Below are 27,227 nucleotides of genomic sequence, written 5' to 3'. Positions count from 1 at the left end.
AAGTCTCATACAAAAGTAGAAAGCGTTGGTTAGCTAAACAATGCTGCCAGACCGCCGAAAACTGAGTGTTGGCTATTTCTAGGGGTGTGCTTTATAAATTGGTATTGTGTGAGGAAAGTAATTTCTGGAAAAAGTGTATTGAAACAAAATAATTATGCTAAGGAAGTAAGCTGAAATTAAGAGAATAATCTACTGGTGAGTCCTACTTTTTCTATACCAAACTATGTTACTACTAGAGTTACTATTCTGCTGTTAGAGAATACAAATTGTTGGGGGAAAAATTTAAAATTATTTTTGAAAGTCGCATTTATCAACATTAATATTAAATAGTAAATAGCAACACTTAATTATTCCATATGATTGTATCCCGCGTGCTCGTGTCGTGCTTTCACTCACATCTCTATTATTTCCGACTCCACTTTTTACCCAGTGGCAACGCCGCGTCAGTTGGTATATCAAAACCGCAAACCATCCTTTTTGTTGTATTGTGCGTTGTTTTTTGCGACGGAGGCGAGAAATTTAAACAATTAGCATTCAGTGTGCTGAGACACAAGCGCTTATTGCATACACGTAGAAGGCTCGTCGAAGGAGCGACCGAAAGAGACCCCGTTCAGCGAATAGTGTTCCGAAAAGCATTGCGTATACGCAGAGGTCCGCAGGAGGACCCACAGAAACAGACCCCAATTAGCGTTCCATCCAGCGAACGAGACGCGCTTCAAACGATAAAATGATGAACGAGGCGGCCCTGGCCAACATGATTCCCTACGACACCATCGGATTGTACGAGCAGCCCAAGCCCCGCTTCATCTTCAAGATGCCGCGCGTGGTGCCCGACCAGAAGTCCAAGTTCGAGAGCGACGAGCTCTTCCGGCGGCTCAGTCGGGAGAGCGAGGTGCGCTACACGGGCTACCGGGAGCGCAGCATCGAGGAGCGGCAGGTGCGCTTCATGAACGGCTGTCGCGAGGGACACACGGAGGCCAGCTTCGTGGCCTCGGGCACCAATCTGCAGCTGGTCTTCAACGCCAACCAGAATCCGTACCTGCACGACAAGGAGTGCGACTTCGACAAGGAGCACGGCAAGGTGCACATCAAGTCCTATTTCATTATGAACGGGGTATGCGTCCGCTTCCGCGGCTGGATGGATCTGGAGCGGCTGGACGGCGTGGGCTGTCTGGAGTACGACGAGCGCCGGGCAATGCACGAGGATGCCATCCTGCGGGACCAGATCGATCGCTACAACCAGCGACTGCGCGAGTTCGAGGACACCAAGCGCGCCTACCGCGACAACCGACAAGACGAGATGGAGGCGGTGCGGCGGGGCGTGGCCTCCGGTGGCATTGGCGTCGGCGCCAGCATGTGGCGCCGTTAGTTGGATCTGTGGACGGCGCCAGGGCCGTCACATCCGCAGCTACAGCTCCAGCAGCAGCAGCCGCACCACCAGCAGCTAGAGACTCAATTCGCGAATACTCAATACTTCATGGACAACTGAGAATGCTCCGAGCCCCTTGGGTGGGCCTCCCTTTGCGAGATTTCAATACGATTACGTTAGACACGATCGAATAATTATGCTCCTAGACTAGTGTTAGATCTAATGCTTACTTTACGTATGCTTTTATGGTATTATACTTACAACTTAGTGTGGAATTAGTGTCGTATCTTTAACTAAAATACATAATTACTAATCCATGTCGCATTATGAATTCTGGGCTTTCCGCTGTGAGGCGGCTTTACTAAGACTATTCACTGGAAACTACGTAGGAGGGATGAGTTTTAAATCAAATTAATATGTTTCGAGAGCTTTGCTGTAGTCATCGGTTGGAAGAACCTTGAAATCTATTGAAAACCATACATTCGTTGATATACTATCGCTAAGATAGAAGAAAACCAGTTGTTTGATTTGATGTTAAACCATATTATAATGTACGGATACTGAACTTGATACATAATAAGCAAGGATCGTGTAAAACTAAACTAAGGGATCTCGCTTGGCGTGGAGGAAACGTATATATTAAAAAGCAGACAAGCTTGTCCGTCCTAGCGGAATTGCAGACTGGAGATGCGCAGACCAATGCTATCCTTGCCGATCTGGCTCACCTCGCAGACGGTGCAGAGACTTCCCTTGTACTGCGGGTCGAAGGAGGAGGAGCAGAAGGGACAGGTCACCTCTGGTTTGCCCCTGTACAACGGCTTCCAGCTGATGCCGCAGATTGTGAATGGATTAAACTCCTCGTACTGCAGCTGGTGCTCGTCCACGGGATTCACCTCGCAGGCCTGCAGGATCTTTCGCACTTGCTGGGCCACGTCAGGACGTGGAGCTAACTCCAAGAGACGGCGGGCAAAGGAGGCGGCCGTCTTGTAGTTCTTCAGCTTAAAGAACATGTTGAGGGCGGTACGCAGGGTGAGGATTTGGTGCACGGGTTGGAGCTTGCAATGTGTAAAATAGGCTGCCATCTCGCACAGACGCTTCTGCTCCTCCAGCGTTGACTTGGGCATGCCCTTGCGCACAGTCTCCATCTTCAGACCAACGATGTACTCCGCGCAGATCCTCAGCAGCTGCTGGGCCTCCGCCGTATCCGCTTTCGTGTCCACCACCAGCAGTGGAATGCTGATCAGGATGGAATGGAACTTCTCCACCGCCTCGGAGAACTTGCCAGATGTCGTTAGTTGGTATCCAGCCTGCAGACGCGCCACCAAGTCGTTGAGCTTGATGCCCACCGCCGGACGCTGCAGCTTGATGTTTGTTTCGGAGAAGTTGCGCAGTGGGTAACCACTAAGCGATTGCAGATTCGGATTGGCCGTGAAGCTGGTGCGAGAGCAGGCGTAGTTCTGCAGGAAGAGCGTCTTGAATGGCTTGAAGTTGACCACTCCCAGCTGGTCGTGCAGCAAACGGAAGGCGGTCTCGAAAGAACCTGCCTTGACATGGTCCAGCACAAGAGGCGAGTTGTTGGCCCATTGTTGGGCAGGAGACAAGCCCTTGTTGGGCGCCGCATAGTAGTTGCTGTCGAGGGCGGAGGCCTTAATCTTGGAGGCCAGCTCCTCGGGCACCACAAGATCATCATCGCCCACATCCCAGCCGGCTCCATCCTCTCCTCCAGCTCCAGCTTCTCCATCGTTACTCAGCGCATCGTGCATCTCCTCATCGCCGTCCTCGTCCAGACCCAGATCAGCATCCGCTCCCCAGCCATCACCGCCGCCATTGTGCTCGTCCAGCACAGCAGCATCGGCGTTGATGTTCAGCGCCTGGCGGGCAGTGGCACTGGATCCAGCCCTGGTGACCATGGCGCCCTCGAAGAAGCCCTTGGAAACGGAAAGAAGTGGCCAGTTGGTCTCCAACTGCTGGATGGGCACAGGTGGCTGCAACAACTGAGCGTTAGGATTCACCTCGGGAAGGGCATTGCCCTGCGAAGTAATCGTCTCGCCCAGGGATTGAGTGAGGTCCTCGAATCCATGGGTAGCTGCTGTGAGATAGGCCAACGAAAGTTGCCCGCAGTTTTTAAGGATATTGACCCGCTCCTTGACATCACCAAGGAGAAGAGCACCCTGGTACTGGGCGGACACATCCTTGCGGATCTCTGCGATCTTGTTCATCTTCTTGAGCTTCTCCAGGTTGCCGGTGATCAGGTAGAGGAAGCTAAGCTTGTCAAAGTTCTTGGTCCGTTGGTAGCACATCTCCACCACCTGGTGATTGCCTTGGAGCAGGGCGCTCTGGCCTAGACGATCCCAGCAGTCCTTGTCATCCAGAGCCTTGGCTGCCTCCAGGGCAATTTCGATGTTGCCGCACTCCAGAGCCAGTCCAAATCGCGTTTTCTCATCCTTGACAAAGTGCAAAGCCACCTCCGGGTATCCCTTCTGCTGCAGGTAGGCAATGATGCTCTGACCCACAAGACGTGCATTCCTCACCATGTGCAGCACCTCGTCGTACTTGCGCTGGATCAGGGCCAGTTTAAACTTGTACTCCGTGGGATCGATGTGGAGAACGCGAGTGCGGCACTCGCGATCCAGGCAAAACACCTGGTTGCCCTTGACGCGAGTCAAGTAAATGGGTAGATCCAATGTACGGATGATGCCGTGGTCTCCGTTGGTGATCGCGTACTTGATGTGGTTGCTGGTGGTGTAGATAAACACGCCCGACTCGTCCCAGGCTCCTGACTTCACCCGACAGTTTTCCTGCACAGTGCACAAATACTGCAGCCTGCGGTCGCAGATGGTCACCGAGTGCTTGCAGAGCAGTGCCACCAAGGACATGTCCGGAGACCACACCACGTAGCGGCACTTGGCCAGCTTGATGCTTCCCACGGAGACAAGACGTTGGACCTCGTACAGAGTGACGAACTCGGGATCGCGGATGAGCAGCATGCCCGTGCCGGCATAGAAGATCTCCTCGCAGAAGGTCGGCAGCTTCTTGGTCACCTCGTTCTTGAAGTTCTTGATCACCAACTGCTGGTTGCGGTCCAGCACTGCAAACCGATTGCGGGCCACCCAGATGGCAGTGATTCCAGAGCTGCGCTTGCTGTCTGACTCGCTCTGGCTCTCAGTATCCTTGGGAATCTGGCAAAGATCGTAGGTGCTGTTCTCCAAGTTGTTGGTGCGCGTGCAGATGAGAACGGCGTTCAATGCAGGATTATAGGACATGCTGTAAACCGGCGACTTGCCCGGCCGCAGTTGCATCACCACCGTGTCCTTGGTGGTGGTAAAGTCCAGCTTGCGCAGGAAACGCTCTTTAACGTAGTAGAGAATGTTGCCGTGCACGGCGTAGGCGGGACGCTCTCGCTCCAATTTGAAGACCACCATACCTGTCAAAAGAACAACCAATATATTTTACAATGACCTTTAAGGTATTAGTTATTAACTCACCTCCATCGTGGCCAGCTGCAAACAGATTCAAGGTTGGATGCGCCGTAAGAATCCAGAAACGCTCGTTGTCCCGCCGGAATGTGAAGAGGCACTGGCGCTTGGTCATGTCCCACACGCGAATGCTGCGATCCTCACCGTTCGAGAGGATCAGGTCCTGACGTGGATGGAAGAGTACACTGGACACGTTGTTGTAGTGGCCGCGGCAGGTGTCCACCTCCCAGGCCTTGTACTCGTTCATGCGCCACAGCTTTACCAGACGATCATCGGCTCCGGACACAATCAGTGGCAGAGTGGGATGGAAGCTGGCCCAGTTGACGCCGCGGTCGTGTCCCTCGAGCACGTGCTTGACCACGGCATCCGCTTGGCCAAACAAATCGGTGGCACCCGGATGTCCCTTCAGGTGATCATCGAGGCCTCCAGGACCGGGAGCCACGTTCTTCTTGCGCAGACCGGAGATGTCCCACACGCGGACCGTCTGATCCAGCGATGCGGAGACGATCTGGTCCTCCGTGGGATGGAACTGGGCGCACATCACATAGTGGTTGTGGCCCGTCAACACGCAGATGCAGTTGCGCGACTGCCAGTTCCAGATGCGGATGGTCTGATCGTCGGACGCGCTCAGAATCCACGGGTATTCGTGGTGGAAGGCCACCGTGCGGACGTAGTCCAAATGGGCCAGCAGGGTGAAGATGCAGCGGCGCTGCTTGTAGTTCCACACCTTGATCTTGTAGTCATCGCCGCCGGAGACAAAGAGAGGCATCTGCTGGTGGAAGGCCACGCCTCTCACCGGTCCGTCGTGCTCGTCGAACTTCTCGAGCAGCGTATGCATCCGGTAGTCCCACAGCTGGATGACGCCGCTGTGCAAGCTGACCAGGATCCAGGGGCGTTTTGGGTGGAAGGAGAGGCCTTTCACCCGCGCCGACTTGGACTCGAAGTTGGTCAGCATGTTGGCACTTTTTCCGACCTGCCTGTGTGTGTGTCTCAAAATGGGTTCCTCTGCTGGCTGTCGGCTTTTCCTTCAAGCGCCCTTTTTCGGTTGCTGCGGGCACTTGCCTGTGTTAAAATAAGAACAAGGAGGTGTGTTGTGTTACTATCCGCTATGGGGAGTATTTAATTAACACGCAATCTACTGCCAACAATTAATTTTATGAAAAACACCAACCAATCGTTGAAATTGTGACACGTCAATTATCTTCTTCTTTTCAACGCAGGCAGGGCTGTCAACCACTGGCAGGGATGCACAGGTTGCCAAAAGTATTTGTACACAATTAAAGCATGTTTTTCAAAAATACGTTTTCCAATTAGCGTTCATTTATTAAATTAAACAAATTATTTTTTATATTTGTTTAAATGGCCTTGGAATGAATTTAATTGTCTGCGTTCTTGTGCTATAAGTTTCTTTGTTGATTACTTTTATTGGCCACTGTGGTATACCATATGAGTTGCACAGTTTCACAACACTGGCAAAAAGTGCAACCAAATTATATGTACCTTCGCTTTGTTTACGTCCCGACCTACCATGAAAAAGTTATAAATAACAGGAAAACATGACGCTGGCACACCGCGCACTCTTCACCTGGTTCATCGTGCTGGTCTTCCTGATCCTGCTGTGCCTGCGCCTGGACCCGCGCACCACCTGGAATTGGTTCGTCACCTTCACGCCGCTCTGGTTCTTCGATGTGATTATCATCATCTACGTGATCATAAAGTTCATCCGCAAGTGGCGGAACCTAACCTGCCTGACGGACCTCCTGTTCCTCTACAAATGGAACATCGCCGGCGTTCTGCTGACCATCTCCTCGCAGGTCATGGTCTGCCTGACGCTGGAGTACCCGCAACAGATTCCCATTTACGTGACCATTGCCCCGGTGGTCCTCCTGCTGAGCACCGCCATCTTCTACGTGGGCAGCAGGTTAGGCAAACGAGAGGGTTGGATTCAGTAGGATTAAGCATGTATTTTAAGATTAGGTGTACATAAAGTGGAAACTCAAAAGCCGTATTTGCTCTGGGTGGCTCTGCGGGTCTGCCGGTTGGCCGACCACATGGCCTGCAGCTCGGCCTCGTTGGCCTTGGCCTTGTGCGCCAGGTAGGTGATCTGGTGCTTGCGCCTCGTTCCTGCCACTGGCTCCTCGTCCGTCAGCACTCCAGTGGGCTGGAAGGTAGTCGACGAGGCCAGCGCCGTTCGCATCCATTCCTCGCGATCGGGCATTACCTGTGAGCCCACAATGTCGATCACCTGCATCTCCTTCGCCTCCTTTCGTCGTCGCTTGGCATTCTTGCCCACCAGTGCGTCCATGGCCTCGGCGTTTAGCTGCTGCTCGTGGTAGCGCTTCTGCGCCAACTGCGTCTGCTCCTCCTCAAGTCGGGCGGCCTCTGCTTCGGCGGCTTCCTTCTCGGCAATCTCCTCCAGGTATTTGGTACTGGCCTCTACCATTTTAGCTGCTCGCTTGGCCACCAGTGCGCTAATCTCGTTGCTGCTCACCTCGGGAAGTTTCTGCTCTGAGTTTAGGGAGAAAAAGTCTCCAGTACCCTCATCATCATCCTCACTATCGCTGGCATTCACCAGCGAAGTGGGTTTGGCTTTTATGGACTTCGAAGCATCCTTTGCTTCAGAATTCTTCTTTTTTGCGGCCTTCGGGCCGTCTACACCTTCGGTATTGTGCGCTGCTCGTCTTAGCTTTACTGTATCGGGCACAAAAGCTGGAGAGGATCGAGGCTGCACAGGATGACTGCTTGTTGGCTTGGGAGCAGTAGTTGTGCTCGCTGTCGGAGTGGCTGCCACGGATGTGGAGCTTTTAGAGAAATTTCTCTCCGACTTTGCCTGGGGCAGCAGACTAAGCAGTCCCGATCCCTTCGGAACATTGGGTTTGTCCACTTTGTTCTTGGCCTTGTCAGCCTTCTCCCGATCCACATCGGAGAATTCCCGCAGCGACGGAATGCTGATCTTGACGCGCCCTTTAACTGGCGGCGGAGGTTTCTCTATTTCAACGGGCAGTGCTTTTTTGTGCAGGAACTCATCATCCTTCTCCTCTATGATGGCTTTTCCTGGCGCTGCCGTTCGTGGCATGGGCAGGTTGGCAAAGGCGGGGGTCACCAGTTCGTCCACGTCCTCATCTTCAGGGTTTGCAGCGGGAGTAGAGACTTTTGGTTTGGGTAAGGCTAGAAGTAGCCTTCCAGTTTGTGGCTTCAACTCCTGCAGCGACACTTCCTGGGGGACGTAATCGTCGTCTTCATCGCTGATGTGACCACTGGTTGATTCAGGCTCAATGGGTGTCTCATTGGAGGGATCTGTTGTGCTTGGCTTGGCTGCTGGTTTTACCAGTTCCACCTGTGGACCAGGGTTCTCCTCCTCCTCGTTCTCTGAATCTTCGTCAGAGCTGGCGGCATAAGCAACAAGCGACATTTTTAACAAAGTGTTGAAATTAAACAATACAATACAATAACTACAGCTGTTTAATGTGGCTAGAGTTGTCACCTGTTCTTGCATTGTTGTCGCCTCGTATTATTTAGTATTATCCAACACTGCGCATATTACCGTTACAAAGTGTTTATTTTTAAATTTTGATTTAAAAATTCTGTGATCTTTAAAGAACTTTATAATTTTCTAATTTAAAAGTTCAGTTTTATATGGTTTTGTACTAACAGAAATTTCTAAAATACCACGAAAAGGCTGAGATGTTGGTCCTATAAAATCATAAAAACTTTAACATAATGCAAAATTAATCTGTTTTGCGAAAAACCGTGCTTTGTCTACCTGAGAAGGCGTAAACCCAAATAAAGGGTACTTAAAAAAGACCTGACCAACTCCAGATGGTCACATAAGTGTATTCTTCTTACCTAACAGGGATCATAAAACAGAAAGTTACATGGATTCCTCAGGTAACCTACCTGAACCACAAGTCTTATTTGGTATAAATTGGGCAGAACATCCCATTGGAGATCAGTCAACATTTTCCCCTCAACGAATACATACGAGCATACATCAAAAAACCATGCATCACCACCAGAATCTCGGAGACGCAGCCGCCTTGAACGGGATGCTACCACCATACGAAGCCATGGCCATGTACGAGCAGCCCAAACCTCGTTTCATCTTCAAGATGCCCCGAGTGGTGCCCGACCAGAGATCTAAGTTCGAGAGCGACGAGCTCTTCCGCCGGCTCAGCCGGGAGAGCGAGGTGCGCTACACGGGCTACAGGGAACGCGCGGCGGAGGAGCGCCGCATGAGGTTCGTCAACGACTGCCGCAAGGGCTATGCGGAGATCTCGATGGTAGCCTCGGGCACCAACCTGCAGCTCTACTTCAACGCCAACCACAATCCCTATGCCCAGGAGCAGGAGTGCGACTTCGAGCGGGAGCGGGGCAAAGTGCATCTGCGCTCCAGCTTCATCATGAACGGAGTGTGTGTCCGCTTCCGTGGCTGGGTGGATCTGGATCGATTGGACGGCGTGGCCAGTCTGGAGTTCGACGAGCAACGAGCCCAGCAGGAGGATGCCCAACTGCAGGAGCAGATCCAGAGCTACAACCAGCGCATGGCCGAGTCCAAGAGGATTTACCACACGCCCCAGACTCCGCCCGAGGATCACCATCGCAGAGGTGGACCTGGTCTGCCCGGAGGACCGATGGGCTGGTAGGGGTGTATACTTATCATAGGGTTGTAATCTTAAGTAAACTCTAAGTAAATTCGATAATAAATTAGTAAAACCAATGATTCGTGTTATTATTTTTATTTGGTTCGCCTTCTGAAAACCCAAACCCAATATCATCGGCATATCACCCAATATATAATGAATAATAGCGAAACATAATTTTGCTGATCAATAGAGAACTAGACCGCAAACCCTTGCTAATCCCGTTTCAATAGGCCCAGTTGCATGTCCTGAATAAAGGAACCTAATGATTGTTTATCCGAGGCTCCTTAAGGGTTGCTGGCCGGGGTCTTTGGCCTTAATTGCGCCAGTTTCGGAACAACCACCGCCCGACGAGGAGTGGGTCCAGCTGCCGTTCCTTGGTGCTCACCACTCACCACTCTCCATTCTCCACTCTCCGGGGTGGGCCGGCCGTCCTCTCTGAACCCGTAACTCTCGTCATTCTCGGCCAGAGCACCGGGCATGTGAGCATATATTGATTTTCCGCCATTCCGTTTGGGATGCTGCCGAAATAAACTTTGCAACTGGTCTGAAGCCGAAGCGGAATCAGTCTCTTTTCGAACGCGAAACCGAAAGCGGAAAGGAAAGGTGCCGCCGGCTGAAAATGAAATAGACAGAAGGGAACCACAACGCCGCGGACTAAGAATTCATAAAATTATACATACCGCAGCGCAGCGATTTTGAAAACATTCGGATTGTGTGCTTCAATTTGCTGGCGGTCCGTCCGAATCGGCACGAAAAGCTGCGAGATTTGGTCTAAAATTAGCGACCGGTGTGTGTCGGTAGGGTGTATTGGCGGTTAGGGGCTCCCAGTGAACTCCGGCCCCTCCGAGCCCCAGCCCCAGCCCCAGCGGCCCACTTGGGATACATAGCCCCGAAAGTGTTTATACCATAAATCGGCCAAGATGCCCCCTGCATCCAACACAATCGTGCTGAAGAGCCTCTCGGTGCTGCTGGGCCTGTTCTTCATCTTCGTGGGCACCCTCAAGCTGACGCCGCACATCAGCAAGGATCTGTACAAGGACCTGGTACGTGTTCCGGGAAAATCGATACGCCCGGAGTTTTGCCGGTCCCGCTCACAAGGGTGCAGCCCATCGATTTTTCCCACTTCCATCCCTCTCGAAGAGCAGACTTAAATCCTTCTGTTCACCAATTCGAACGCTCTTATGTAAATGCCTTTAGAAAACATTTTCGGAACAGTCCCCTAGAAATATGACTGACTAATGGGCATTGAACTCGACCCCATCAATGCCAATCGCTGACATTCAGCCGTCGCGAGACGCTATGATCTTCAAAGATATTTCAGGAAAAATATTTGCTTATAAGCGAAATAGAGTGAATATTCCAAATATGATGAGCTTTAATGATTCAGGAAACTCTTAAGTTTTAGATCCGCTGAGATATGTGCTTTAATTTTCCAAATAGATTGTGATTCATTCCAAGAGCCAAACAAATGTGCCAACTTTTCAAGAACTAATGGGATAATTAATAATATTTCAATCCCACTGCAAACCGAATTTTACAATTCTTAAGAATTGGAAAACCCTGAAAATTTGACCAACTAATTATTAATCGCCTTGTTTGTAAATTGTTTTGAAAACCTCCAAACAAATACGAGACACGCGTGTGGAACTAGAAAAAGCTATAGATTAGAAGAACAGCTGTTGGTGGGAATTTTGTGTTTACTCTTTGTAAAACAACGCCCAAAGATTTCGTTTTCATTGCCACGAAAATATTTCGAATAGCAATGTAAACAATTTCTCGAAAGAAAACCACCGTGACGTATGCATTTCAATCAATTCAGGGCGTACAAATTGGCCTCCGATATAAACAATAAGGTGGTTTCACAATAAATGTTGTAATTTAAAAGATTAAAATAATATAGCATCAATGATAGGTATATAAAAAACATCATATATGAAAACATTCGATTCAGTGGCAGCTTTCGAATTGGCTTGGCATTCGTTACGCGCCATTTTACTTTCGAACATCTCACGTTTTTGAATCTCTTTTTTGCATTTCGAAATATTTGTTTGGTTTGCTGTGCAATTGTAATTGTAATTACCTTCGCATTACCACAAGCACTTGGGGCCAACGATGCCAACGAGAAAAAACAGAGAGATCCACATAGAAATGTGACAACAAGAAAAGCTTGCTTCCATTTAAAAATAAACGGGCTGCACAGCGAATTCCTCTGGCTAGTTTTTCTGGGCAAGATTAATTATATCCCTGTGCCGCGGCGAAGTCATATTCGATTTCCTTTCCCTCGCTTGCAGCGCACAGAGTACGTGAAATATGCCAAAGTGTTTCCGCTGACCGCCCTCTTCGGAGTGAAGATCCCCTCGAAGTGGTACCGCCGCACCGTTGGCATCCTGGAGATCGTCTGCGGCCTGGCCATGGCTCTGATTCCCTATCGTAAGTTCCAGAGATATTATCATAGTACACTGAAGTAACATGATCCATACTCACCCCCAGATAAGGTCAAGAACGCGGCCAACGTGACGCTGCTGGTGCTGATGCTGCTGGGCATCTACCAGCACTGGATGGTAAGTGATCCCTTCGAGCGCTCCGGACCGGCGCTGGTGTTCACCTTCATGCTGGGCGGCCGCCTGGTGGTCTGGTACCAGACCGCCCGCCTCCAGGACGAGGCCTCCGCGGCCACCCAGCCCCCGGCGAACGGGGTCAAGCAGGATTAGGCCCGCCTAAGCACCACGCATACTCATAGTCATTCACTGGTCCAGCTTTGTTTTAGCACCTTAGATTGGCGCGCCCTGTCTTCGGGTCACAAATTCATCCACATCTCATCATTCTAGCGAATCGAAATTCATGTTTTCACTTTGGTGCCAAATAATTATCGTATACAAAACCGAAAGAAACCATTTAAATTAATGCAATGGCGAGAGATATTAACTAAAACTGTAGAGCCGCGGCATAAAGACACGACCAGAGCAAAGCAAATTGTAATCAAATCCTCTTCGTAACGGGCACTTAGTCGAAACCATCTAAATTACGACTTTTAGAAACAATTTTAATAAATTTGAACAACTCATACATATTTAAAATTAATTATCCAACGTCAGTCAATCTGAATGTTCCTTTACTTTCGTTTAGCAGCGCGTGTTAAGCGGAGATTAATGGGTATACTGTGGTGCTCTAAGCGGTAACCGTGCCTAGGACGTGATGCCTAAATACATATCGTGTGTGTGTGCCCCTACTCGGAGCCAGTGCTCAGCAGCTTGAGGGCCTTCTGCAGGTTCTCGATGGCGGTCTTCACGTCGTCGTAGTTGAGGGCACTGCCGGCGTACTTGCAATACTTCTGGGCGGCAATCATTTGGTCGGGAGTGATCTGCACCCCCGCCACAGGCACAATGGGCTGGTAGATGGTGGCCGCCGTGGCCGGATGGGGCTGAGCTGTGGGCACGTAGGGCACAAAGCCACCCGGCTTTTCCTCGTCCACCGGCGGGCTTGGCAATTTGTTCGGATTGTTGAGCACCTCCTCGGCTGTGGGAGGAACCACGCTGGAGGGAGCTGGCGGTTGAGGCTCTGCCTCGGGCTCCGGTTGGTAAGGGGCGGGGGCAGGACCAGCTTCTCCTCCCGCCGACTCCTCTGGCGATGTGTCCGCCGAGGCGTTGGCATTCTCCCCCTGGAGCTCCGCCTCGTCATCGTCATCTGGCAAGGGACCGGGAATCGGGGTCTCGCCGTTCTTCAGGCAATTGTGGATGTAGGCGGCCTTCCACTTGGCGTACTTCCTGTTGTGCAGCGCCTCCTCGCTCAGCTCGCCGAAGGTCTGGAGTATGTCGTACAGCACTCCGCTGGAGTAGAAGGCCTTGACCACGTTTCTGGGGAGGAGTCACAAGCATATGAGTGGCAGGAACCGATTGGGAGGCATTTGCGGGGGACACACTTGCCAAAGTTCTCCTCGCGATCCTGCTTATCGGCGTAAAGGAAGAGCTTCAGGGCGTAGTTCTCGATGTGGGCCTGGGCAGCCACCTCGTTGGTGAGGGCCTCGTTGTCCGCATACTGCTTCTTCATCTGCTCCAGCCAGTCCATGATACCTGGTGATGCCAAAGGGGAAACCGAAACAAAACACGGATGAGTCATACGAGCGGAATATGCGTATTGGATTTTCACTTACTCAGCAGCAATTTGGTTTCCTGACCCGTTTGGGTGGAGGCCTTGAGGCCAATCTGGAGGGCACTAGGTCCGGGAGAGGACAAAGAACCATAAGTAAGTACAAAAACCGATCTATGGGTACTTACTATAATCTCGCCCAGTAGGCTATGACCACATCTCGGGTGTCGTGCTCCTGGGCCAACTTCAGGAAGTGCTGGATGGACTTGAGTGAGGGAGGGCAAGGTGGAAACTCCATCGTGGCCGGAAAACTCTAGAACTCCAGTAATTTTCAGGACTTGATTGCTTTATATGGGGTATGATCTGGAAAACACTATGCCGTACTTATTGGAACCCTCGCAGTGTGACCAGCTCCCCCACTTCCCCTATCGATAGTTCCGCCTATCGACAGTGACTGGAACTAGTTCGTCAGAGCTAAAGTTAGTACCTAAGTCCACAGGTGTTGACGCTCAGTTGTTAAGCGGCGGCCTAGAGGATTGAAGTTCTTAGGTAAACACTGGGAACCGGTTTCGCGATTCGTTATCAATCTCCTCCAAGTTGCACTTTGCACTTTAACCTGCATCCCGATCCTAGGCACTTTACTCCAGGTTCAACAGTTAACACCGGCACCATGGTTCTCTCGAAGCCCCTGTACTCGCTCTTTGGCACTTATCTGGAGCAGCTCTTCAACCATCCGGTGCGCACCAAGTCCATCACGGCGTAAGTACATTGAACCGCTTATCAAGCGATCCACTTAACCCATTGGCTGCTCCTGATTGCAGATGCGTCCTGGCCACCTCGGCGAATGTGACCTCCCAGCGATTGGCGGGGGCCAAGACCCTCAACCAGCATAGCGTTTTCGCCTACGGACTCTTTGGCCTGATCTTCGGAGGCAGTGTGCCGCACTACTTCTACACGACGGTGGAGCGACTCTTCGACCACGACGTGCGCTTCAGGAGGTTCTTCCTGTTCCTGTCCGAGCGACTGGTCTACGCGCCCATCTACCAGGCCCTCTCGCTGTTTTTCCTGTCCCTGTTCGAGGTGCATAATCCCTTCAAGATTTCCCAGAATCGTAATCCGTTATAACCCCGTTCCCTTCCAGGGCAACTCCCCCAACACTGCGATCAAGAATGTAGAGAAGCTCTACTGGCCCCTGCTGAGGGCCAACTGGCAGTACCTCTCCCTGTTCGTGTACCTCAACTTCGCCTACGTGCCGCCGATGTTCCGGTCCATCAGCATGGCCATCATCTCCTTCATCTGGGTGGTGTACATCGCCCAGAGACGTCGCCGCTTCCAGGAGAAGCTGGCCGCCGAGAAGGCCGCCAAATAGGCATTCCGCCCGGACGTGAAGACTTTAAACCTTCCGCTCTTGGCTTAATAATCCAATTACTTTTAAGATTAGGACTGTACTGCCTGAAGTTCTTTATCTGCCCTGCGTTCCGGCGTATTGCAAAAGTCCGTAAGTGTGTGAGAGTTATAAGATAAGCTAAAACTAACTGGAGGGTCGCCTTATCAACCGACTGTTGTTAAACCTTAAATTTTATAAACTTTTCTTACTAAAATAAACTTATAAATACTGTAGACGCCGTGCATTTTAAATGCTTGAAGAGGCTTAGTGCATCTTTCCCGTTTGAGTATTTTGTTGATACCAGGCGAACAGAAAGTTTGGAAGGCGGGGATCAGCTGTTACTTCCAATAAAAATATATTTTCAACTGTTGTATGTCAAAATGTCTGCCTTACCGTTAATTCATAGGGAAAATAGAATAAGCGGTGGGAAAAGGTCGTGAAGTTTGGTTCGTGTCACGACTTTGTATTGAAAACCACGAAAACGCCCTAAGCTCGTGCCAAAAAACTACTCACGCTCCCATCCCGTAAAATAGCAAATAAAGTGGCTTCTGTACACCTACTAAGATTTCTGTTCGCCTGGTGGTTTAAATCGAAAAATATCTTGGCTTGGCTGCCAAAAGGACTGCCGAAAACACGAAAAACCCATGCCAATTCCTCGATTTCTAGATTTGAAGTACCAGGCGAACAGAAGACTTAGGAAGCGGCGATCAGCTGTTACTTCCAGGCAACATATATTTTGAGCATCTGTTTTTCAAGATGGCCGCATTAACCGTTACTTCATCGGGAATATAGGATTAGAGATGGGAAAAAGTCGTGAAACGTGGTGCGTGTCACGAAAATGGCTTGAAAGGCACGAAAGTACTCTACGCTCGTGCCAAAAAGTAAGCACGCAACCATCCCTAGCAAAACTAAAAAATTATTCGTCGTCCACCTACTGAGCGTTTCTGTTCGCCTGGTACTTCAAATCGAAAAATCTCCTGGTTTGTCTGGTTTTTCCGCCGAGCTGCATCGCCGCCGGGCCTCATAACTCAACCAAATTGCAGGATTTCCGCTTACCAAGTACCAGGCGAACAGAACCCGCAGAAGGTGGCTGCCGATCGCAGTGAATTGCAGTCGATCAGCTGATTCCCTGGAACTTCCAGAAACAGCTGTTTTTCAAGATGGCTGCCAAACAAAGAACCGTTAGCCGACCATGAGCAACTGGAAGTCAGCTGCTCACTGCTTCTGAGCGCCTGGTGTTCGCCGGAATGGAAGGCTGATTTCGCCAATCAGAGAAGTCCCGTTTTAGAGAGGCAACAAATAATTTATTTATGTTAAAACGCAGCTTATAACTAGCAAATAATCGAGCAAGGGATTACGAACGAGTATTATTGGCTTAATATCAGGGCTACAATATAATTTCGCTAGTAAATTCATGGGCAGACGATGACTAACCTAGGGCTACGGAATGCGGTGTAAAACAAGTTAAATGCGCATAACAACTATGTGTCTTAGAAACTAGGAGGCTCTGACTAGGATTGACGGGTGACCAGGAGCGATGAGAGTGATCCGGTGATCGAGTGACCCATGTGCCCTCCTCAGGAGTCGCCGCACATCTTGCGCAGCGAGGCGGTTAACACTCAGAAGGCGGCCATCGAGGGACTCCGGCTGCTGCGCAGGGGCGTGAGGAGGGGCGTGGCGGGGCTGCTGGCGCGGCTGAAGCAGCTGGAGCAGCAGCTGGAGGCCTCCTCCGCCGCCTCGCCCTCCCCGGCGGCCTTGTGGTGGTACGGAATCGGCCGCTTGCGAGCACTGTAAGTTGAAATCAATTTATTAGTAAACTATTTTTATGCTTTAGTAACCGAAAATCAAAGGAAAAACTCACCAAACTGAAAATCGTAAGGAACACAAAACAATTGGCTAAAAATCAAACAAAGGAAGTCCTATAAAACCATATAAGTCGGTAAAGGTGACAAAGTTTATTTTGCGGCTTGGCTAAATTACGAGAAATAAGGATGACACACAATCGGAAAGCTACAAAAATATATTAGAGATTGGTGGATAGTAAAAAATGTCAAATTATACATAAGTAGTTCCTGAGTCGGCTGAAAGAAACCAAAAATCATTAAGACAAAATCAGGAGTTACGTGTGGCATAAATAAAGGTGTAATCAGTGCAACTCAAGCGGATAATGGGTAGTAGGAACCAACTAACGTCTTTTGTTGCGCGGCGATCGATGGCTACGAAACCAAGAAAACAAAAAGTGAAATCAAGGATTAATAAAGCGCTATAAACAGAAGATGAATCAACCAAGGCGGGACAGGATTCCCGTCTAGCTACCTCGTTATGCGACGCCTGTCCAGAAAGCTGGGCGAGCCGCGACGCCTGGGGATGGAGGGTGACCGCGAGCCGGACTGTGATGATGCGGAGCCGCTGCCGGAGGAGGAGCTGCCCGAGCTGCTGTGCGAGGAGCAGCTGGAGCGGGAGGAGTGCGACCCGGAGCGTGACCTAGAACTGCGCGATCCGCTGCGACTGCTGGACGAGCTGTACCGCCTGGCAGGAGAGAGAAGTTAGTTAGTATTCGTGTGATCCCACAAGCCAGAGGCTACCACTTACGATCTCGAGCGGCTGCTGGAGTGATGGCGATGGTGACTGCCGCTCGTGCGCCGCTTGCTGCGACTCCGGCTCCTGCGCTCCCGACTCCTGCTCCTGCGAGCCGCACTCTCCGCCGCCGCTGCCGCCGCCACGGTGGCCGTGGATACCTTGGAGACGATGGCGTCCACCAACGAGCTGTCCGCGAGCGCTGCGACTAGGGGCTGTGGATCGTGAATTTTGAAGGGTTTTATAACGATTTTCGGTTTCTGTTGGTGCTGATGGTGATGATGATGGTAGCTAATACTATTGGCAGCCACGGCCGCAGCCGCCGCCGCCGCATTGAAGCTAATGGGACCGCCACCACCCCGGACAAGCGGCGGATGACCCAGCAGCGGGGCACCCTGCCCACCCACGCCCACGCCGGCTCCCGTCAGGGACAGGAGCCCCGGATGCCGGGGTCCGTGCCCGAAGAGAGCCGAGTTGTAGACCAGGCCGCGGGCCAGGTGATGGGCCTGCTGCTGCTGCAGACTGTGCTGATGGTTCTTGCAGATGTTGTAGTGGGTGGCGGTCAGCAGGGGACCGTGGTTGAGGCGATTGGTGGTGCGGTTGTAGGTGCCCGGCGTGCCGGCCAGGAAGGGCAGCATGCCCTGATTGCTGCCGCTGTTCCCGCTGCTGGTGCTGCTGTTGGGATTCGAATGAGGGATCCCGCCACCACCACATGCATGAGGGTTGTTAGTACTATGTCTACTGTTAGGGTTATTGTTCAGCGTGCGGTTGTGGAAGATGCGCTTCCCCGGCGGATGTTGCGGATGTTGCTGCTGCTGCTGATGCGCCTGGTGGTGCAGGTGCTGTGGAGGCGGCCTGTGGTGCAGGTGGATCTTGTGACCACCCACTGTCGGACTCTTGGCCTCGCCATTCGCCGCCACGAGGGGCGTCTTGCAAATGGGCGGTGTGCTGGCGTCCCTTTTCTTGGTGAGCGGCTCCTCCACAGACACGGACAGCTCCCGTTCCGGATCCCGCAGCGGCGCCGGCGACTCCTTGCGCTGCTCCAGCGGCAGGATGACCGCCAAGGGCGGCGGGGGCGTGGTCGTTGTCAGTGGGTTAATCAAAGCGGTCACATTGTTAGCAACAAGGAATTCGCTTAGCGAGTTACGTTTAGTAGCCGTCACCAGGTCGCTGCCACTTACTTCGTTGCCCTCTTTGGCCGGGTCCTTCTCCATGATCCTGATCTTCTGCTTGGCCTTGGCCGCGATCCCCGACTTTAGCTGCTCCAGCATGCGAAGTTCCTGCTGCTCCTCTCGCTCTCGCCTGCTCTGCTGGAATTCCTCCAGAGCGGTGCCATCCACTGCTGTATCGGCATCGCTGCCGTCGTCACTCTGTGCCCGCAGGCGGACCACGGGAGCAGGTTTCGTGGAGGCTTCCCTAGCCTTGGACGGCCGCTTCTTGTCTTGGATGATGTCCTGGTAGCGCTCCGGATGCCGTTCGGCAGGCGAGTACCGCAACTCCGAGGAACTCGAGCGGGAACGACGTCTCGCTGCCTTGGGACTCGGTTCGACCTGCTTGCTCTTTGACTTGGCCACCTGCGGGGAGTTGGAGCGCTCCCGCTTTACGCTCCTGCGTCGGTCTTTCTTGGGACTAGCTTCCTTCTTTACCTCTTTCGGCTCTGGTGTCCTACTCCTCTTCTTTTGCTTCCTGGGGGAGGGCTTAGGCGATGGCGTTCTGGAGGCAGACGAGCTACTGCTGGAGCTATCGGAATCCGAGCTAGAGCTGGAAGACGCCCTCTGTCGCTTGGTCTGCTCCAGGGCCACCATCACCGACTTTGTGCCCAGGATATCGTTCACTGTGTCCTCGGCAGCCTTAAAGGGATTAAAGGCTGGCGTCGGCGCCGTCTTCTTGGGCGGCGCCTCAGGGGAATGGGCTGGCGATTGGGATCGAGATGTGCGGCTCAGCTTGGTGTCATCGGTTCGCTTCCTGCTCGCATTGGAAGGAGATCGCTGACGGCGGTCGTCCCTCTTTTTGGGACTGCGCTCCTTGTCGGAGTTTGCGGGTCGGGATTCCTTGGCTAGACGATCCCTGGAGCGCTGCCTATCCTTGGAGCGTTGCCTGTCCTTGGAGCGCAGCCTATCCCTTGATCGTTGCCTCTCCTTGGAGCTTTGTCTTTCCTTGGAGACTTGCCTTTCCCTGGAGCGTGGCCTTTCCTTCAACCCTTGCCTGTCCTTTGATCTTAGCCTATCCTTTGATGCAAGTCTATCCTTTGATCTTAGTCTATCCTTAGATCGATGTCTCTCGTTGGACCGCTGCTTTTCCTTTGATCGATCCTTGGACGTATCTCGCTTTTTGTCCACCGATGGTTTTTTATCCTTGGACCTTCGCCTTTCCGTAGATCTTTGTCGCTCCTTGGACCTCTGCCGTTCCTTGGACCGCAGTCTTTCCTTGGATCGCTGTTTTTCCCTAGATCTCTGTCTTTCCTTAGACTTGGATCGTTGTCTTTCTTTGGATCGTTGTCTCTCCTTGGAGCGCTGTCTTTCCTTGGACCGCAGTCTCTCCTTGGACCGCAGTCTCTCCTTGGACCGCAGTCTCTCCTTGGACCGCTTTCTTTCCCTAGACCGCTGTCTTTCCTTGGAACGCAGTCTTTCCCTCGATCGCTGTCTTTCCTTGGACCGCTGTCTGTCTTTTGAGCGTTCTCGCTGCCTTTCGGGCTCCTTGCGAGGTGGGGTAACTGCCGACCGCTCCCTCGACCGGTGTCGTCGGCTGTCTATGGAGGATTCCTGCGGTCTGGCCTTCGGATCCTTGCGACGCTCGCGAGAACGGCTGCGCGTAGTCGCCTTGTCCGGCTGCGGAGCCTTCTCATCGGACCTGGAAGCCTTGGCGCCACGCGACTTTTCCGACTTGTTCTCCTTCCGCGATGGAGAGCTGAAATGATAGCAGTTTTAATTTTCATTCTTGAACTGCCCAAAATTTGCACTTACTTTGAGCGCTCCGAATCCGTGGAGCTGGCACGGGCGCGTGACTTCTTTTTCGCCTTCTTGTCGCGTTTTTTCTGCATAATAAAAGATTGTGGGGTGTTAGTGGACAAGGACTTGGTGCTAGGCGCTCTTGCTAAGAGTCTAACTGTTAGCAGTAATGTCAAACAGAGTTCATTCTTTATGGCATGATAGACATATGAAGTTCGAGTTTGGTGCTTAGAATTTTGCAGCATTTGACTTTCGCAAGCATTCTCTCTAGGACTGGCAACGGTTTTGCTTTTTCTGTATTTGTACAAGTTTTGATCGGCTATCACTGCGCACTAGGTATCACATGGTTGTTTATTAGTAGCTTATTAAAGAAAACAGTCAAATGAAAGTACTTACAAAACTACAAGAGAGCCATTGAATGCTATCCTATATCAATGAAGCGCCAAGGGTTTTTTCGTAAACAAAATATAAATTTCTTTTCGATTCTTCAATTTACTTAAATTACTGTTTTGATTTGGTTGGAAAAACAATCTACATGAAACTGAAAATAGTTTAGAATAATTTCGAGAGAGTTGGAAACCAAAACAGATCGAGAGGCCATCCACAGTATGAAGTTGTAGTAAAGATAATCAAAGGCTATGGATAGCCCCTTTGCAAGAATAAGTTTCTTCTAAGCATCTATAGGAAGGAAATAAGGTAAATAATTGAGAGAGAAATCATAAGGTTATACTAGAATGCGTTTGAAGCCTTTTTACCTTTTACAATATTTGTGGGTGATTTTGGTAACTTATTTGTTTACTAATAAAGTTGTATGCTTTAGTATTTATAAGGTAGAGATCGTTTATATGCAGGATTATAGTTCGGTAATCGGTTATTTGGTCAATCGTTATTTGAATGTTTCATTTGGTGGAAAAAGAAGTAAATAAGCAAGAGAAGAAATGGCGTATGTTTAATATTTGGTGAACAATTGAAACAACGAAACGAAAAGTCAAACGAGTTATCATCATATACAGGTAGTAATATCATAGTAAATATATATAGAGAGAGAGGCAGTACTTCCATTCGGATTTTTTGGTCAGACGTAATAATTAGTTGGTTGTTAGTCAAGGGATGAGTCGTACAATAAAGGAATATAGAAATATGCATATATGTTACAATATTTGCGGGTGGCTTGGGTGTCTTGGAGAAAGAGCCAGGACTCTCACTGGAGACTTCGGCTAATTCGATCTCACAGAGGGTCTTGAGTGACTCGATCCTCTTCTGCGACCATGGGCTTTCTCTCCGCGCACCTTTCTCCACGTGTGGTTAGCTTAAGCTCGACTGCCTCGGGCCCATAGCCCTTGCATACCTTGTCCTTCTTGGCCTTCTTGCGGGCGCTCTTCGACTCGCGCCGATCCTCGTCGCTGCTGTCGTCCTCCTCGTCGCTATCCTTGTCGCTTTCCCGGCCACTCTCGCTGTGCTTGCGCTTGCGCGACTTTTTCTTCTTCGACTTACTGCAAGTAGAAGGTTGGAAGCCATTAAGAATTAGTGAAACCGTGAGACGCGCTCATTTGTCAGCTATTCAAAAGTGTCTTTGGGTGCTTGCTGCGTCGCACGCAGATTGGACAAGGCTTTCGGCTTTCGGTAGCCCTAGAGCTCCAAAGCACCGGTTAGCAGCAATGTATAAATAGGTTTACTTGTGGTTCAGTGCTTTACCTTCATCGAAAACAGCGCAAATTGCTTTGTCTTAACGTTATAGAAGGTATCATAACAATAGAAAGAAAGATGAGAAAGTAATCGCTTTTAATTTTTGCAACACACAGAGAGACCTCTTAACTTTATCGTTATTGTGTTTTGTATTTTAGTTTCTAGTAGATCTTTACTGGTATTTGAGTGTATTTTAGTTGGCAATGCTATGGTTTTATAGATTGTAGAATCGAATTATTACTTACCGCCGGGCAGAGTTTGGGGAAATGTGAATGGGCGAATTGTGGGGGAGATATCTGTGGTCAGTTATGGTTAGTTTGGGCTTGGATTGGGTTATGTGGGGTGCGGTGTAAGTGGTGTGTGTGTGTTGGCTAGTGGAGCACCCATACGTACTTAGATCCCTGATCACTCTACTCACTCTCGCTGCACACGGATTCAAATAAAAGATTGTCTTGGCAAGTGTTAGGATATCGAAAGTATACATATATTGCAGAAAGGCATTTGAAACATTTCACTTGATTGGATTGGTTCTTATATTGGTTTGGAGGATAGTGTTAGTGTTAGCTCGGGTTAAACTAAGTGTGAGTCATTTGTACGTGGCTTTGCGCTTCTTTTTACTTTCTTTCTCATATGAGTCCCTTTTGTGGTTTCAAATGCAATGTAAAAGAAGGAGTAGAGACGAAAAACAAAATGTATTAAGCAGTTGATTGATAGTTACATAGTATCATTGGTTTTTGGTTTTCGCGCTCTAAGCGCACGTGTTTACAGATTACTATGTACGATAAGGAAGGAACCAAAAATCATGACTGTAGAGTCCAAACAAAGAGCAAAGGAAACAAACACAGAGCTACGGTTGTCGAGGGATTGCAGTTGAGCCTGCCGGCCAGGACCCTTACCTCTCTTTCTTGTGCTTCTTCGACTTCTTCTTCTTGTCCTTCTTGCGCTCAGGACTGGCCGAGCTGGAAGGACCAGATATTAAAGTTAGTACCATAACTGCATAGCTAGAAGTATCTTTAAACGCACCTCTCTCTGGCGCGCTTCTTGCGCTTCTTCTTGTCCGACTTGGAGACATGCTCGCGCTCATCCCCGCTGGCCACTGCATCGCCTCCATCGCGAGCCCGTTCCCGCTCCCGTTCGCGGGAGGGAGTGCGCACTAGGGCATAACGCTTCCCGGTCTCCTTGTCCTTGCCTGCTGCTGCGGCAGCCGCCGCCGCGAGGCTCTCGCGCTGCGCGTCCAGTTCCTTTTGCAGCGCCACGCTTTTGGCCAGGTCCTCCTTCGCCTTGCGATCACTGTCGAAGCTGCTGCCCTCCACGAAGTACTCGGATATGTTGAAGGCCTCGCGCAGCTTGGCGTTCTTCTGCTGCTGAGCCTCGGCTATTTGATGGGTGTCGCGAGCGCTGCAAGCAGAAAATTGATGAATATTATTAATAATTGTTGAAATAATATTTAAAGGAAATATGTAATATTTGGATAAGATCTAAAGATTCGTCCAGTTGCTCTAAACTAGGTTGTTTTGTCAAAAGGGCTACCTTGAGGCCACCGCACTGCCGGCGCCCAGCAGTGTCTCCAGCAGGCTGCTCGAGGAGTACTTGAGCAGCTCGAGCAGCACGCTGCCATCGATATTGATTTTGGCCTGTGACGCAGGCAGCTCCTTCTGGATGGCGTGCTCAGCTGTTCGCTGTCCCGACTCGAGTGCCGGTTCCTGGTCTTTCAGCTGGCAGGCGCAGGCGCAATCCGGATGCGACCTCTTGGAGACTGCTGGTCGCCTGGTCTTGTTGGCGCCGCTTGCCAACGCCGGCCGCAAGGGCTTGAACTTCCTGGCCACCGCCGCGTAGTTCCACGTGTGGGCGGTCAGGCGGAAGCTCTCGTACTTGGCCAGGTACTCCCGGTTGTCGTGCTGGAAGTATGGGGCCTTGCTCTTCCTGCCCCCGTTTGCGGAGGCAGCGGGAGCGGACGAGAGGCTTTCCCCGGCCAGGGGACGGGGACTGGGACTGCTCGGATTGCTGCCGGGGTTGGTGGTGCTCTTTTCGATGGTGGTGGTGCTGGTGGCGGTGGCGATTGCGTGACCTGCGCGTTTGCGTCGCTTGCGGCGTTTCTTTGGTTTCACCATCTGCACTGTGGTGGCCGCCATCGTTGTTGTGGTCGTGGATGCAGTGGCCACTGAGGCAGTGGCCGTGGCTCCCACTGTCGCCGTGGCCGTGGATGTTGTGGTGTTACTGTAGATCTCCGAGGAGAGCATTGTGGTTTTTATGGCTTGAAGTTATTCACTTATATATTTGTTTCTTATTAGATGCTCGAGAGGCCTCGTTGGTCTTTATAAATAGTTCTTAATTGTTTCTTTTCTTTATTTTTATAAATCCATGTATGCGGAAGACAGTGGACCTTCTTTAAGTTATTATTAGTTTATTATTTATATCGTCTATTATTTGGTTTACTTAACTCGCGGTTTTAAATAGTCTTTCTTTATAGTAAAAAATAAATAAAATTGTATGTATCCATGTTTTTGGAAGACAGTGGATTTTAATTATAAATATGCTTTTAAATATTGTTTTTTTTTTAATATAATTTTCGCGATTTTTTAGATTTTGTTAGGTGTAAATATATGTGTATTAATCCATGTAATTGGAAGACAGTGGATTTCAATAATATTTACGCTTTGTATAATTACAAAAATAGTTAGTTTAAGATATTTTACTATAATTTCATCGATTACGATTGGAAGACGATGGATTAGCATTTACTTGGTTTCACTTTGGGCTACATTATGCAAAGCCCAAGACGTTTTCATCAATTTTGCGTGTCCTTATCCTTTTAGAAGACGTTGGATAGTTTTGAGGAGACATTGGATTATAAGTTTTGGCTGGCAGCAACTCCGCGCACTTGCCTCCTTCACTTCGCGACTTAGACTAATTAATTACTGACTAGGATTGGAAGACTTATTTAGTGATTTGTTGCATTCGTTCGGCTTAGGTATCAAGTGTGGTCTCGGCCTGCCCTGATACCATTTCAATGGGGCTCCACTCTTAGCACTTGCAACAACAACCACTAGAATAGTAGACACGACGACGACGACATGAGCGCTTAATCCACGGCTTGGCAGCGGGTTGCAATGCTGATTTAGGGGTGTCAGCCACCACGTCCGCTTCCACCACCACCACCGGCACTGGGTGCATTTGCATTGCCCCTCCTCCGCTGGCACACTTGAAGGGCTGCCTGGGTGCCGAGCACTCCCTCCCTCCCGTTCATTGGGAACACGCTTGTTATTTTGGCTTTGCCTTTTGATTAGCAGACTTATGGCTGAATTTGCTGCCCGGCTCCGAAAGGGGCGGTTATTGATTTTTCCAGAGATTTTCCAGCGCTTATCGGTCTTTTCCTCCCGGGTCCCCTGCGGCGGCTCCTCTCCGCCAGCTCCATTGCCTGCCTATCGCTGTCCTCGCGAAGGACACTTAGGCGTCCGTTTTAACAGGCGTTAATTGCTTCTAATTTGTATGTACAAATATAACTTTATATATATAGAGTTGCTATGTGGCGATTCCTGAGCGTGTTGGCCAACTTGCTGTGGCTTTGGAAGACTTGAAGTGACTAAAGCAGAGCGCATCCCGGAAAATCTTTGCAGCAGCTTTTTCTCTACCACTCGTCGATTGCGATTGGCCCGCGAATCCAAAGGGGGGGTGGCGAACTGGGCGCTGCGGCGGCGCATGTGTGTGGCTTACAGCTGTCGTGAGCTGGCCGAGATTTGGCCAGGCCTTCGTTTTGTTTAACCGTTTATTGATTTGTCCACTGGGCGCACGTTTCATTTTAAATTACATAAGCCTTTTGGGCAAAAGAGTGATACTTACGCTACGCGTCCAAATTCATCCTTGGCCAGATCTGTTTTGCCCTGTCCCATCAACTTCTGGCGGAAGGAGTCCACCTGCGTCTTGATTTCCTCCGGTGTGCGTCTGTGAAGTTTGAATTGTGGACTGATAAGATGCTTTGCAAGGATTTCAAATTAAAGCTGGCCTAATTGTACCTTTTAGACTAGCTTATTAGTTTAATAAGGCCTGAATGGGCGGTTTACAACTATCTAGACAGTGAATTTAGCTAGGTGGTGCTTGATTTTTTGTCCGCCTGCCCGGACATGCGGATGTCTTCCACTCAAAATAATCTCTACAACTGAAATGCACTTTTTTCACCACCAGCCGAGAGTCCGGGCCACCGGAAGAGTGCTCACATGTGACGCACCAAGGGGGTGGAGGTCGCCCTCGCCCTGCCCGCTCAGGGGTGGCTCGCCGCCGGGATGGGGGTTGTTCCATGCTCATTTCGGCGCGTGTGCGTCCGCTCTCTTGCAGGAAAGAGCAGCTACCAGGCGCCAATGTAAACATAAACAGAGGAGGAAGCAACAGACGCAACCGGCGTTATGTAATCCGCGGATTGCCATTACACACCGCCATGTAATTGACCATATTCGCCCACCCATTTTGCATTGTGGCTCACCCCTGCTTCTCGAGAATCTCCTCGAATTCCAGGCACTTGACTTCGATCTTGCGCTTGCGGTCGTGGTCCAGGATCTCCTTGTTGGGCGGCCTGTTCAGCTGGGCGTCCAGCTTCTTGGTGTCGTCCTCGGCGCGGTAGTCCTTGTCCTTCTTCCCGGGCCGCACACACGCCCAGTTCCGCTGCACGTGCCCGTTTGTGCCGGAGCCACGGGGCGTGGTCAGTCCAATGCCGTTGTACATGCTGATGGGTGTCCTGCGGGGTCTCCCGTCTCCTTAAACCGTCAACGACTCCCGGCGGCCACTGAGTGCTCCACCAACGCTGCAATGCGCAAAGGGAAAATCGATTTTAGTTGCAGTGCGGGGAAAAGTGAGTCGGTGGTGGCTTTGCCTGGTTCCTTACCTGTGTTTTCGAACCTGCAGCCCTGCGCTGGGGATTTATTCAGTGTATTTCCCTAGTTTTGACTACTTTTTGCCAAAATATGCTAAATATGCGAAAGAATGCCGCCTGAATGTGACCGCAGAAGAATCGAGCGATTATACCGAACGGCTTTAAGAAATATACCGAATTTATTAAAACAT

At 50.5% G+C, this 27,227-nt stretch overlaps 9 protein-coding genes across 16 annotated transcripts; 5 read left to right on the top strand and 4 right to left on the bottom strand.

Moving 5' to 3' along the window:
* The first annotated feature begins 424 nt into the window (after positions 1-424).
* On the top strand, positions 425-1,684 carry LOC108029288 (protein big brother). Its single transcript, XM_017101490.3, has one exon. It carries the CDS (start codon positions 728-730, stop codon positions 1,367-1,369), a length of 642 nt encoding a protein of 213 aa, XP_016956979.1. The 5' UTR covers positions 425-727; the 3' UTR covers positions 1,370-1,684.
* A 204-nt stretch (positions 1,685-1,888) lies between these two features.
* On the bottom strand, positions 1,889-6,080 carry LOC108029266 (coatomer subunit alpha). The gene is made up of 3 exons (XM_017101468.2): positions 6,017-6,080; positions 4,855-5,907; positions 1,889-4,793 (listed from the first exon to the last, which is right to left on the bottom strand). Exons 2-3 carry the CDS (start codon positions 5,798-5,800, stop codon positions 2,035-2,037), a joined length of 3,705 nt encoding a protein of 1,234 aa, XP_016956957.1. The 5' UTR covers positions 5,801-5,907; positions 6,017-6,080; the 3' UTR covers positions 1,889-2,034.
* Positions 6,081-6,301: 221 nt separating this feature from the next.
* LOC108031248 (transmembrane protein 60) lies at positions 6,302-6,803 on the top strand. The gene has a single exon (XM_017104489.3). The coding sequence runs from the start codon at positions 6,402-6,404 to the stop codon at positions 6,795-6,797; it is 396 nt and encodes a 131-aa protein (XP_016959978.1). The 5' UTR covers positions 6,302-6,401; the 3' UTR covers positions 6,798-6,803.
* LOC108031238 (proline-rich protein PRCC) lies at positions 6,785-8,315 on the bottom strand. Its single transcript, XM_017104477.3, has one exon. The coding sequence runs from the start codon at positions 8,255-8,257 to the stop codon at positions 6,842-6,844; it is 1,416 nt and encodes a 471-aa protein (XP_016959966.1). The 5' UTR covers positions 8,258-8,315; the 3' UTR covers positions 6,785-6,841.
* Positions 8,316-8,703: 388 nt separating this feature from the next.
* On the top strand, positions 8,704-9,506 carry LOC108028505 (protein brother). The gene has a single exon (XM_017100388.3). The coding sequence runs from the start codon at positions 8,721-8,723 to the stop codon at positions 9,486-9,488; it is 768 nt and encodes a 255-aa protein (XP_016955877.2). The 5' UTR covers positions 8,704-8,720; the 3' UTR covers positions 9,489-9,506.
* A 462-nt stretch (positions 9,507-9,968) lies between these two features.
* Positions 9,969-12,569, top strand: LOC108030646 (novel acetylcholine receptor chaperone). Its single transcript, XM_017103663.3, has 3 exons — positions 9,969-10,531; positions 11,780-11,918; positions 11,979-12,569. The coding sequence occupies exons 1-3, from the start codon at positions 10,409-10,411 to the stop codon at positions 12,197-12,199; spliced, it is 483 nt and encodes a 160-aa protein (XP_016959152.1). The 5' UTR covers positions 9,969-10,408; the 3' UTR covers positions 12,200-12,569.
* LOC108030654 (vacuolar protein sorting-associated protein VTA1 homolog) lies at positions 12,511-13,991 on the bottom strand. Its single transcript, XM_017103674.3, has 4 exons — positions 13,763-13,991; positions 13,639-13,700; positions 13,408-13,558; positions 12,511-13,342 (listed from the first exon to the last, which is right to left on the bottom strand). Exons 1-4 carry the CDS (start codon positions 13,870-13,872, stop codon positions 12,715-12,717), a joined length of 951 nt encoding a protein of 316 aa, XP_016959163.1. The 5' UTR covers positions 13,873-13,991; the 3' UTR covers positions 12,511-12,714.
* Positions 13,992-14,023: 32 nt separating this feature from the next.
* LOC108030661 (uncharacterized) lies at positions 14,024-15,194 on the top strand. Its single transcript, XM_017103687.3, has 4 exons — positions 14,024-14,123; positions 14,208-14,333; positions 14,396-14,654; positions 14,716-15,194. The coding sequence occupies exons 2-4, from the start codon at positions 14,245-14,247 to the stop codon at positions 14,941-14,943; spliced, it is 576 nt and encodes a 191-aa protein (XP_016959176.1). The 5' UTR covers positions 14,024-14,123; positions 14,208-14,244; the 3' UTR covers positions 14,944-15,194.
* A 1,049-nt stretch (positions 15,195-16,243) lies between these two features.
* Positions 16,244-27,190, bottom strand: LOC108030026 (serine/arginine repetitive matrix protein 2). 8 transcript variants are annotated; one of them, XM_017102635.3, is made up of 11 exons: positions 27,049-27,190; positions 26,650-26,967; positions 26,013-26,114; positions 23,703-24,389; positions 23,196-23,570; positions 23,069-23,131; positions 21,835-21,979; positions 20,502-20,572; positions 17,554-20,445; positions 17,278-17,490; positions 16,244-16,749 (listed from the first exon to the last, which is right to left on the bottom strand). In XM_017102635.3, the coding sequence occupies exons 2-11, from the start codon at positions 26,886-26,888 to the stop codon at positions 16,581-16,583; spliced, it is 4,956 nt and encodes a 1,651-aa protein (XP_016958124.3). In that variant the 5' UTR covers positions 26,889-26,967; positions 27,049-27,190; the 3' UTR covers positions 16,244-16,580. The 8 variants fall into 8 exon arrangements, 7 of the variants coding, with proteins under 7 accessions (XP_016958124.3, XP_016958099.3, XP_016958071.3 ...); XM_017102610.3 differs by lacking the exon at positions 23,703-24,389 and having other exon boundaries at positions 17,554-17,753; positions 18,720-20,445; XM_017102618.3 differs by lacking the exons at positions 16,244-16,749; positions 23,703-24,389 and adding an exon at positions 16,894-17,177 and having other exon boundaries at positions 17,554-17,753; positions 18,720-20,445.
* Between the last annotated feature and the right edge of the window lie 37 nt (positions 27,191-27,227).

This window comes from Drosophila biarmipes, chromosome 3L, assembly GCF_025231255.1.
Source record: "Drosophila biarmipes strain raj3 chromosome 3L, RU_DBia_V1.1, whole genome shotgun sequence".
In the NCBI taxonomy this organism is placed as follows: domain Eukaryota; kingdom Metazoa; phylum Arthropoda; class Insecta; order Diptera; family Drosophilidae; genus Drosophila; species Drosophila biarmipes.
Note: the sequence above shows the minus strand (reverse complement) of the source record. Positions and strands in the feature narration are given on the sequence as shown.

Coding starts and splice junctions, on each gene's coding strand:
- LOC108029288 (XM_017101490.3), top strand. CDS start 728: ATGATGAACGAGGCGGCCCTGGCCAACATGATTCCCTACGACACCATC.
- LOC108029266 (XM_017101468.2), bottom strand. CDS start 5,800: ATGCTGACCAACTTCGAGTCCAAGTCGGCGCGGGTGAAAGGCCTCTCC. Junction 4,794..4,854: donor TGCAGCTGGCCACGATGGAG/GTGAGTTAATAA, acceptor TTCTTTTGACAG/GTATGGTGGTCTTCAAATTG.
- LOC108031248 (XM_017104489.3), top strand. CDS start 6,402: ATGACGCTGGCACACCGCGCACTCTTCACCTGGTTCATCGTGCTGGTC.
- LOC108031238 (XM_017104477.3), bottom strand. CDS start 8,257: ATGTCGCTTGTTGCTTATGCCGCCAGCTCTGACGAAGATTCAGAGAAC.
- LOC108028505 (XM_017100388.3), top strand. CDS start 8,721: ATGGATTCCTCAGGTAACCTACCTGAACCACAAGTCTTATTTGGTATA.
- LOC108030646 (XM_017103663.3), top strand. CDS start 10,409: ATGCCCCCTGCATCCAACACAATCGTGCTGAAGAGCCTCTCGGTGCTG. Junction 10,532..11,779: donor AGGATCTGTACAAGGACCTG/GTACGTGTTCCG, acceptor CCTCGCTTGCAG/CGCACAGAGTACGTGAAATA. Junction 11,919..11,978: donor CATGGCTCTGATTCCCTATC/GTAAGTTCCAGA, acceptor ACTCACCCCCAG/ATAAGGTCAAGAACGCGGCC.
- LOC108030654 (XM_017103674.3), bottom strand. CDS start 13,872: ATGGAGTTTCCACCTTGCCCTCCCTCACTCAAGTCCATCCAGCACTTC. Junction 13,701..13,762: donor GCCTACTGGGCGAGATTATA/GTAAGTACCCAT, acceptor TCCCGGACCTAG/TGCCCTCCAGATTGGCCTCA. Junction 13,343..13,407: donor CGCGAGGAGAACTTTGGCAA/GTGTGTCCCCCG, acceptor ACTCCTCCCCAG/AAACGTGGTCAAGGCCTTCT.
- LOC108030661 (XM_017103687.3), top strand. CDS start 14,245: ATGGTTCTCTCGAAGCCCCTGTACTCGCTCTTTGGCACTTATCTGGAG. Junction 14,334..14,395: donor CGCACCAAGTCCATCACGGC/GTAAGTACATTG, acceptor TCCTGATTGCAG/ATGCGTCCTGGCCACCTCGG. Junction 14,655..14,715: donor TTTTCCTGTCCCTGTTCGAG/GTGCATAATCCC, acceptor GTTCCCTTCCAG/GGCAACTCCCCCAACACTGC.
- LOC108030026 (XM_017102635.3), bottom strand. CDS start 26,888: ATGTACAACGGCATTGGACTGACCACGCCCCGTGGCTCCGGCACAAAC. Junction 26,115..26,649: donor GAGATTCTCGAGAAGCAGGG/GTGAGCCACAAT, acceptor CAAACTTCACAG/ACGCACACCGGAGGAAATCA. Junction 24,390..26,012: donor GATGAATTTGGACGCGTAGC/GTAAGTATCACT, acceptor GGAGATCTACAG/TAACACCACAACATCCACGG.